Below are 10,711 nucleotides of genomic sequence, written 5' to 3'. Positions count from 1 at the left end.
GCAGCACCTTGCCTTCTGGCCTACTGCTCTTGGGAGATCCACAAACTCCCCATCCCACAATGCAGTAAGTGCACTTGACCTGTTACTGTTAAACTTTTGCTAGACCCAAACACAGGTATGTGGTTTATTGAAGGGAAAAGGAAACTGCAACACTCTGGGGTTGGGCTGTAATTCCTGCCAGTCATTTATTTGATGGCCTTGGTTCTCCTGTCACTTTCTCTGCTGTTTGTTTAACTGTAAGCAGTCTGCCATGCATAGGGTATTGGCTTTGCAGAGTTTTCTTCTATCACAAACCTTTGCTTTCACATGCTCCCAATCTTTTGCTACATCTCAAAGGAGGAGGAATCCTTCTGTGTTTTTCCCTCCTGAGCTGATGAATTTCCCATTGTTCAAAAGCATTTATTTATTCATTCATTTTTAAAAAGCTGCAGCAAAAACTAGTGGCAGTCTTTGGAAAATATTCTAATAAAATATGAATGTTTTGAAGTATGTCAATAATGATCAACATCCCATACAGCTGAGCCCATACAGCCTATCAGTCTGAAGAAAGGAAGAGTCCTTAAGGGGCAGAGCCACATCAGTCACACCTGAGTGCATCCACACAAAGGATATGAGGGGCTTGTCCTGTGCTGTTGATGTCTGAAAGCTCCTCTAAAGGTACTCTGATTCACTTGCCTGGTGTGGGTGGGTGCAGGGGCAGATTGCAGCTATGAAAATGCCCTATCCTTCACACTTTGGAAATTTTGGAGAAGGACGTGGTTTTCCTTTTGATAAGAGGTCTAGAGTGTCTTTAGAAGGACATTTTAAATTGTGTGATTTCTGAACTTGGTAAATTGGTCACCCTGTGTATTCCCTCAAGGGGCACCTGCGTGGTTTTCCTTTGTGAAAATGATCTCAAAGAATGCTGATGTGATACAATAATGTTCCTTATACCTCTCTTTCCTCCTCTCCCCTCATGCATGTGCTGTAGGTGTGTTTGGAATTGCAGGGGGCATGTAAGGTCTAGTGCAGTATGTAGATTGTGCCATATTATTACTGCTCTTCTGAGGAGCAGGAGTGAAGAAAATACTGAGGGATTTTGTTTCTTTTGCTTTCTGCAAGCTGTGGTAATTTCTTGAGCTGTTCATGTGGCTCTTGCATACAGAGACTGTACCAGAATGCCCACAACCATCACACTGTGGAACCTCAAAGATCTTGCTTATAGTGGTCAAATTCACTGCAGACCCCGTGGCAGTGATCAAATTTCCCCAGCTTCACCAGGGCCCTATTGCTCTTCAGGGGACCAGCTGCCCAGCCTCAAAGCAAATGAAATGCCCTTAATTAACCAACACTTGGGTATTTCCAAAGGCTGGCTCAGTTGACTCCTGTTGTGTTTAGAAAAATCTAGGTCAGCATGAAAAAGTGGCAAAACAAGACAACATACTGAGATTCTGGGAAGAGTTTTCATCGCTCCCTCACAAAAATTGGCTACAGCTCTGAAGGCTCTAGAAGCAGTTCTTGAAAATGGGTGGGACACCTCTCACTGCCTCTGTTCAGGCTCAGCAGTGTTTCTGAGCTGATGCTGTATATACTGATCTACATATCCAGATCTCCTTAACAGAGCTTGATTTGAGCAGTGATTTGCCAAACACGCGGATCTGGATTAATTACCTTTAAGGAGTAAATTACACTCATTTCCATGTATCATGATTTAGTGGTGAAAATAGATTTGGGTAGTTTCTTTGTTTTCTTCTGCAGCAAAGCTACCAAGCAATCACAGCATAAAAGTACTGTTTTAAGTGATGGAGTTATTTTGATTTGTATGAAATGATTTTTTTGATCTCCAGTGCAGGTTAAATAATGAATGGGGATTTTTTTTTTAATATGTCTAGAAAAAAAAGGCATGGTTGCTTTAAATTTTCTTGGCATCTACTTTACATTGTTAATATAATGCATACCCAGTCTTGCACATAAGCTTTGATAGTAAGGGTTGGTTTTTTTCTTGTTTCCAATTTGAAATAGATGTCTAAACAACATTTGTTTTTCAGTGCTGTCACCAGCCTAGTTGGCAGAAAAATCCATCCTGAAAAACCTTTATCAGTATCAGCTTAACTTTCTTGGTGATTTACCTTCTTATTTAGTGGTGTTTTTCAAAAGTTAAAGCTCTTCTGTTTCATTGGGGTTTCCTTTCAATGGGAAGCAGTATTTTGAAATATTTTGTTACACTGAATTACTTCAATTTGCAAATGTTTTCCTTTGGCAGGCAGGGTGGGTTGGCTGTTGATGGGGATGGTTTGACACCCGGCCCAGCCCGTGGGAACACAGGGTACACTTCTGTTGCTCTGCCCTTCTGCTGTGGAAAGGGCATTTTGCTTGCATGGGAAGGAGGTGCTCTAAGGGATTAAGAGTAATCCTTTATTGTTGCTATTGGAATAGCCTGAAGAAATTGCTTATGCCTGGGGTAACCAGAAGCGTTTCCAAAGAGCCTGTAACTTGTCTTTGTGCGCTGAGTGGATTCATGCTCCTGCTGGCTTTCTAAAATAATTTTGTAACATATTAAGGGTATGTTTCTCTTACGTGATGTTAAGGATGTTATAAACACTGATTCAGACATGGTATCTCAATATTATTTTCAGTCTTGTCATGCTATGGGTTTCTTCCTTTTCCTCAAGGTCAGTCAGCATTGCTTATCCCAGGCTGCTCAGGTTTGCAGTTGGGATGGCGTGAAACTTTAGCAAACAGGCAGCTGTGCTGTTTACAGCTCTGGGACAGAGCTTACAGAAAACACTGGCTGGTTTTTGCTCTTTGGTTTTTGTGGTGTTTTTTTTTTAAACAAATGTTAAAACTGAACTGCTGCTGGGGAAAGTGTCTGAAGGTAGATGAATACCTGGCAGTTGCATTTCTAAAATCTTTGGTAAGCGATGCCCAACAAGCTCAATGCAGAAAGCTGCTGAAATCTGTCACACTAAACAAAAAATGCTTCAAAAAATGCTGCTGAGACCAGTGCCTGGCTAGAATTTGTTCTAGCTTGGTCATATTTTTAAACTAAGGCAGTACATATTTTTTTCTACTATAGCTTCCTCCTGTAGCTTCCTCGGGCTGCACGGAGGAAGCTTTGCCATTGCCTGTCTAAAAGGAAGCCCACCTAATTAGGTGGAGTCTAAGAGGATGTGGGTAACTTCAGAGAGCTGTGATTACCTGTAGCCACTCCAGAACCCAGGGGAAGGGCTGAGGGTAAGCCTGACAAGTGCTTGGAGTGCACACTGGCCCTGGGAGAGGAAGGCAGAGTAGTATGAGTGATGAGACTTTGGAAAGCTGATCCTGCATGTTCCAAGTGGGAACACTGATACCAAGAAGGTGTCTATGTACTTTGTATGGGCACTTTCTTTCCACGATAAATTAAAAAAAAACAAACAACTCCTTCACTTTTTAGAAGTCTTTATTCCAGGGTCATAGACTAAGACAAAGGTTACACAGTAAAATGTAGCTCAGGCTCTTAACATTCTAGTTGGATTTCTAGCCACTAAATGAGTTTCTACTTCTCTATAAAATGTTAAAGTTACCGGTTTGCCATTAAACAACAACACAATAAACAAACCACCATTTCAAACCCTTCAGTTCTCCATGCTTTTAGTACCCACTGAAAGCAAAAACTTTATGTACCTGTGCTTGAATAAGGCTTCTCACATGGAAGTGTTACAGTCTGTAGGTACTGCACAAGGCACAAAGTTATTTGTTACTGCCTTGTGGAGCTCTTAGAGAAAGAACAACCTTTTCTTACCTTTCTTCCAGAACAGTAGTATGGCAAAACTACTCCCCACACCAGAGTTAGTATTTTAAATAGTTATTCCTTTTAAAAGTGCTAAAACTACACAGATATTCAAAAGTAAAAGACAATCTGATGGAAGACTCACTACACATACAGGAAATACTCTTGAGGGGTGCTTATGATGGTGTCTCAACCTTAGGTTTCAGAAGACCAGCACCTGGGAAACAGTGGTATATGTTTATTCACTACATCTAATTTCATTTCCAAATATCAACTTTTCAGCTAGATTCTTGAATGATATTTTTTTTTCTTTGGATAATAAATTACCTCTCAAAAAAGCTGCCCTCAAAGCTACTTTATACTATAATAACTCCTAACTTTAAATCTTCATTCAGAAGACGAGGTCATGCTGCATGACTTTTAAGGCAGGTGTATTGAACCAAGTTAAAGTGCTTTATGTATCCAAGCTCACTGCACCTCAGCATGAGCTGAGACGTGGTCTTTTCAACGTGCCTGCAGCAATACAGTGATCTGTCCTTTGTGGAACAGAATAAACAGACAAAACAAAGTACAAAGACCAGGCTTTAACAACAACACCAACGACAGTCCTGTAGAGAAAATATAGGTAAATTTAAATCCTATTACAAAACAGGTGCAAGCTGCCTTGTGGCTTTCAATAACCTCCCTGTTGCAGAAGAACAATTCTCCTCATTAAAAGGTAGTTTATCAATCACTACTAGTAGCTGTCAGTGACAGCGAACACATGCCAAAATCTGCAGAGGAGCAACTTTTGGCTTCTTGCTTAATAAATAGGATTGAAATTTGGCAATGCCAAGACTGAAGGGCTGGTTTTCTACTGAACTACCCACAGGGCCCTGAGAATTATAATTGTGTTGTTTAGTAAGAGGAGAGTTGCTTGAGTAGAAGGCCACTGCATCATGCAGCAGGAATGTAATTTAGCTAATTACAGCACCTAGACATGTATGTGGGGGTCTTTTAAGAAAAATGAGGATGAAGTATGTGAGAAGTGACTTCTTTCATTATCTTCTAGTATTGCTTCTTGGCTGAAGGCTTGTAAGACACCAGGAGACCAAAGGAAGCGTATCCAAATAAAAGGGTCTGAACGAACCATTGGAACTGAACAGCCGGGTCAGTGATTCCTTTAGATCTGTAACGTTAACAAAAGCATAAAATGTGTCACAAAACTTAGTCCTGCAGGCTATACTGGAACTTATAAAGTAAGGTTAGATATTCAGAATGGATTAGAACATTTCAGCTTAGCACATTAATTTCCATCTACTGAGACATTTCCTGTGCTAACTAAACAGACTGGTTCTTGTGGGTTTAGGATTCTAAGCTATCTACTGAACAACAGTTCTTTCAGAAATTCTATGCATACAAGTTCCTCAACAATATACAAATTGCAATCTCAGTCTATGCTATTTGAAATTACTTATCCCAGAAGTTTATGTACAAAGAACAAAGAAACTAGTTAATCTGGTTAACACCAATCTTAATACACAAGTCTGAATACAATTTCTTGTTGACTGTGGTAGTTAAGGCAGACTGTATGCTGGCAAGGCAGAGACCTGACAATGGCTGTGTGATGAGGGATGGAGAAGCACTGGTACCTGAATTTGTGGCTAGACAAAGACACGTAATGGGGCTGAAGGCACTTCACTTAAGTTATGAAGAAGAGACCTTCCTATATTAGTTAGTTTTAACATACAGAAAAAGTCACGTATGTTACAGACATTGTCATTTTTTCCTCCATTTCATTGTTCTTGAGAAGTATTCCTACTGAAAGGAACAAGTATAAACATGACAGCAAACCCAAGGGATTTCACATTTCCAGGACACAATTCCATCAGGCATAGCTGTGTTACAGCCCATCAGTGTACGAGGAGGCCCCTCTATTGACCATGGCTAGGACACTTCAGCTTTCATTGCTCCACAGCCTCGCACACACAAAATGATCATCCCCCAAGTGTTGATTAACACAACATTGCTAAATGTTCATTCTTAAACTCTCTTACCAGATATGAAAACCTTTTTTGTTTATAATCTCAGCTGCAGCATTTTCAAATTAGTGCAGAAACTAGAGAACAAGGGCTTAAGAAATTTACCTGTTGCTACAAAGCAAGCTTAATGAATAGACCATATGCAGCAATACAGGCCAAGAGCCAATGACAATACTACTGCTGATTAGTGAATTTGTATCTGAGCCCTCACAGTTTTTCTTTGTGCCTCCTTTGTGATGTTGCCAAATAGACATCACTTTTACATAAGTAAAAATAAATGGTGTTTGGTGCTTATAGAAGTATAGCTGTTAGGTAATCTAAAGCAGCACTCCTGATGAGGAGATGATAGGCAGGCTAGCTGTTCGGATTTTTTTGTGGGTTTTAACACTACTCTGTAAAACTTCATTGGTTAAATTAATTACAGTACACTCATTTGGTATGTTCATTGGTAGTCAAGCTTCCTCATACTTAAAAGAATCACCTTAAGCCCAAATACCCATCTATCTGCACAGTCAGACTTAAAGTTTTAACTTTAAAGCTCCATAATTTAAAATGAGAGTCTGATAAACACAAAATTATTACTAACTCTCATTCTCAAGGCAGAAATTATTCATCCATACTCTACTATCTTAAAAAAAAAAAGCCAAAAACCCTTATACAGCATTCCATGAAACAAAATCCCATTGCTTCCAAGAGCTGTTACCTGAGAAGCCTGGGACAGACAGCAGTGAATGACCCAAATGATGTGGAAACCCATCATTTTTATCATGGCAAACAGACTGGCCACCTACTCTGCAGAGCAGGAGAACCAGTATCTACATTCTTCCAAATTACTGCAAGCACAAGTCAAATGAGCAGGATGATGGGTTTGGACAGCACTCCTTTCCAGGTAAATTGTTATCCTAACATAAGACTTAGCTGGCCTTGCTTGTATAGTCTGATTAGTTTGACTATTTTATCCCACTAACCTGCAGATACAAGTAGATCTTAAACAGTCCCCAAATGAAAGTGTCCAATTGTATTCTCACAATACACACACAATGGTTTAAGCGTGTAATTAGCAGTATTGCAATCCTGATGAGGTAAGATCTGATAAAATTGTAACACCTGAAGTTATCTCACTATTTCTACACTATCTATCATTCCCCCTGCCTCCTGAGCAGCAGTGTTACCCAGTGAACAGGGAGTTCAGAGGCTGCCAGACAAGCTCTGGCAAACCTTGCTGCAGCCGGTTCTGCAAGTTGCCAGCCCCTGGTTTTGCTGCCCTGCAAGACAGTAACCACTGGAAGAGCTGGCAGCAACCAATTGTGGAGGACAGCAAACTATCACTGCAACAAGAATTTTACCAGTATCCTCTGAATTCATACTGCTGCTGAGAGCCACCAAAACCAGTCTGTAGCTTATGTCACTTGATTCAGAAATCCTTTGCAGAGAACCTATGCTGGAGTGAGAGGAGGGAATAACTTACTGGCATAACTTAATACCGTAGAGGGCTTCCACTATGTGGATCAACCAGGATACCCAGAACCTGGTGGAAAGAAAACATGGTTTATTTTGTTGAAAATTAGGGAGAAGACTGTTGTATCCAAGAAGCATTATGCAGAGAATATAAAACTGAAAGCACTGAAGCGACAATTTATTTTAACCTAGAAAGGCTGGGGTGTTTTTCATCTTAAAAAACCTCCATATGTGTACACTTAAAAGAAACTGAAGTCCACTGAGAAAATCAGAGCAACTGTAACTTGTGCAATAAGCCTTGACCCACTATGCTTCCAAAACATTCAGCACAGATTAAGCCAAAAAGCCAAATGCTTAGAGAAAGCAGTACAAGCTAATCTTAGTTAAGCATGAAAAATCTATCCTTTTACTTACACAAGTATTTTTAGTGGTCCTAAGGAGCTCCTTAAGTTTTTACAGATTTAGTTCTATGAAAACAACTCTATGTATAGATTCAGAATATATAATGTGACTTGATAAGCCACACTTGGCCTACAAATTTTCATATAGAAGATTTTGAAGAAAAAAGAAGTTACACAGGATATTCAGTTAGGATCAATTAAATACTTTGCTAAAGCAAAGATGCTCTGAGAAAAGATGACGGTTCTACATGGCACAATAAACAAGAAAGCCCTACTGATTTCTGTGTTTACAGGAAGTCAGTGAGCTCAAGGAAATATTTTCCAGCTCTTTTGTTAATTAAAGTAGCAAAACCTCAGCTTTGTAACTCAGTAAAACTTAGCACTATGCAGTTTGTTTGGCAGGTTATTTCTCATGTGGATCAGGATAAATGAGTATCAGGGTAGAAAATGTTCTTTAACTGAAACTGGGAAAAGAAGATTCCTAAAGAAAGGACTGGACTGCTCAAGTAACAGCTTGAGAAAAAAACACTTTCAGTAGGTGGTACAAGGATAACTTTGGACTAATAATTGTCATCAAAAGTAGTATCTTAACATTTTTCCCTTTCTTGCTAAAACCGCATTGATGGCAAATTCCAAGTTCAATTTTTAAACTATCAGACTGGTCCTACCCTGTCTAGTCTCCTACATACTTATTACCCCACACCCTTAATTATAATGAGCGTGAAAGGAGATCTCTTTAAATCTAATTAACAACTGGGTTACAGGAAAGCTTGCTAACACAGACTAAGTACAAGAGAGAGGCAAAATAATTACACAGTCAAATATAACTTACCCGTAGCATACCCATTTGTGGTGGTGTTCCACTAAATAATTAAGGAAGGTACCAAATATTCCCAAATAGCTATAAGGTATAGTTGAAGGCCAAAGTGTTACCCACTAAAAAACAAACAAACAAACAAACAAACAAACCAACAATGTAGTTAGCTTACTTTAAGGTAGAAGTACTACCAATTTAACCTTCAAAATAGCTTTATTTTTGCTCCCTCATCCCCCATGTCCATGGTGTAGGGCTCATTTATTCATAGTACTTAAATTCTTTCATTCCATTAACCTTCTCCAAGACCCATATTCTTTCAGTAGCCTTTGAAAGATTCCAACGATGAAATTTCTATTCCTTGACACACCGGATGTCGAGGGGATAAGTTTAAGGTTGCAGTCTGGGTACCAAGAGTGCATCTGCACATTAAGTGGCATTTAAGTAAGCTCATTATCTATTAGACATGGAAGCTGCAAAAAAGACTTTGTCCTGAAGAAGTTAATCTGAGGTAAGTGACCTGAAGAAGCCAAACAATGAATACACTGTTTAGGAGGAATAACTATTTATCTAAAATTAGAAGATTAGTCTTTCTTCTTTTGTCCCTTAAAAAAGAAACTGTCAGATTTTTGTTTCTTTTTAACAGGGCACAGAAGATAACTGAGCACAATCCCAAAACCAGAGATGCAGTGTTTCTTTCCAGGTTTCTGTCCTGTCACGGAGCTGTCCGCAGTGTTTACCACTGTGCACCCTGATTTCCACAAGCCGGGGAAGAGAAGCAGGCAGCGATGAGCTGTGCACTTCAGAGTCCATTGGGGACGTAAAGTGACCACCAGGCCAGGCCAAAGTTCACACTGCCTTATCTTGCTTCTGGTATCAATGCTGCAGTTTCTCACTACACATAAATTTAGCTATGCCAAGGATGTGGCAAGATGATGGGTTTAAACAGGGAATCTGCTTAAAGCTCATTCTGTTTCTTGAAACAGTCCAAACACTGTTTTGTGAGTGGCTTGACCTGCCCTGACCATCATTTTTACAGTGGTAGTTCTTAAGTTTAGAAAATCCATTCACAAACAGAAGGAAAATCGCAACATGTGAAAGTCAATGGATGGCTTTCATAAACTTTTAAGATACATCAAAACTGCCATCAGTATCCCTACTCCAGTAATCCAACCTAACTTAGCTGAAGTCTGTTTTTAGAAATTAAGACAACGTGGTGACGGAACTCGTGTGATTTTCCAACACCAGTTCGTACAACCTGTGCCTAAAGCCCTCACCTGTAAATGCACCTTATGGATTGATGCCCCACAGCTGTCCCGGAGTGAGGTGTGCTGACGCTCGGTGCCTCAATTCCCAGTTCTGGGAATGCTGCAGCCCCTTTCCCAGGGCACCTGCCCCGCAAACCCTCGCCTGGTGCCGCGCCCAGGATGCTCTGACCGCGCCCGGGACGCGCCTCCCTTCGCAGGCCAAGTGGTTTCTCACTCACTCTGGCCTTCCTGCATGGCTCTGTCCAGCCTCCTCCCTGCCTGGCCAAAGCAGCACCCCTAGTTTCCTTTCCCCCGCAGTTCATCTTAGGGAGCGGCGTTTCCGCGCACACCGGGACGGTACGGGGAGCCTGCTCCATGCACCCCGCGGCTTCTGAACGACCTCCCTCCCCGCGCCGCGCCTTACACCGAGGACGACCATGCCGAAGATGATGGCGACCATCCAGAGGAGCCGGGAGCGCTGGAAGTGGCAGCTGCCATCACGGCCGCGCTCCGCCGCCGCCGCCGCCATCCCGCCGGGCCGCGCTGTGCGGCCGGGCCGCGCCGCCGCCGCTAAGGCCGGGCCGGGGGGGGCGGGGCCGCGCCGGGGCCGGGCTGCGCCGCCGCGGACCGGGAGAGGCGGCCTCGCCCAGCCCTGGGCGGGCACTGCCCTCGGGCCCCGGGCGAGGGGCGGGGCGCGGCCCGGCACCGCCTGCCCGGGGCTGGCCGGTGTTAGCGGATCCCGGCCCTTGCACTTTGGCCTCTGCAAGCCCAGGCCGGGGCAGAGTGCCTGGGAAGTGGCACAGAGGAGAAAGACCGGGGGTGCTGGTCGGCACTGGCTGAACATGAGCCAGCAGTGTGCCCAGGTGGCCAAGAAGGCAAATGGCATCCCGGCCTGGATAAGCAATAGTGTGGCCAGCAGGACCAGGCAAGGGGTCATGCGCCTGTACTTGGCACTGGTGAGGCCACACCTTGAGTGCTGTGTCCAGTTCGGGGCCCCTGTGTTTAGGAGGGATGTTGAGCTG

At 42.4% G+C, this 10,711-nt stretch overlaps 1 protein-coding gene across 1 annotated transcript; it reads right to left on the bottom strand.

The window, feature by feature from the left end:
* Positions 1-3,400: 3,400 nt before the first annotated feature.
* On the bottom strand, positions 3,401-10,262 carry TMEM254 (transmembrane protein 254). Its single transcript, XM_069019255.1, has 4 exons — positions 10,114-10,262; positions 8,461-8,564; positions 7,238-7,297; positions 3,401-4,916 (listed from the first exon to the last, which is right to left on the bottom strand). The coding sequence occupies exons 1-4, from the start codon at positions 10,216-10,218 to the stop codon at positions 4,796-4,798; spliced, it is 390 nt and encodes a 129-aa protein (XP_068875356.1). The 5' UTR covers positions 10,219-10,262; the 3' UTR covers positions 3,401-4,795.
* Between the last annotated feature and the right edge of the window lie 449 nt (positions 10,263-10,711).

This window comes from Aphelocoma coerulescens, chromosome 6, assembly GCF_041296385.1.
Source record: "Aphelocoma coerulescens isolate FSJ_1873_10779 chromosome 6, UR_Acoe_1.0, whole genome shotgun sequence".
In the NCBI taxonomy this organism is placed as follows: Eukaryota; Metazoa; Chordata; class Aves; order Passeriformes; family Corvidae; genus Aphelocoma; species Aphelocoma coerulescens.
This window is presented reverse-complemented; position numbering and strand designations above follow the sequence as displayed.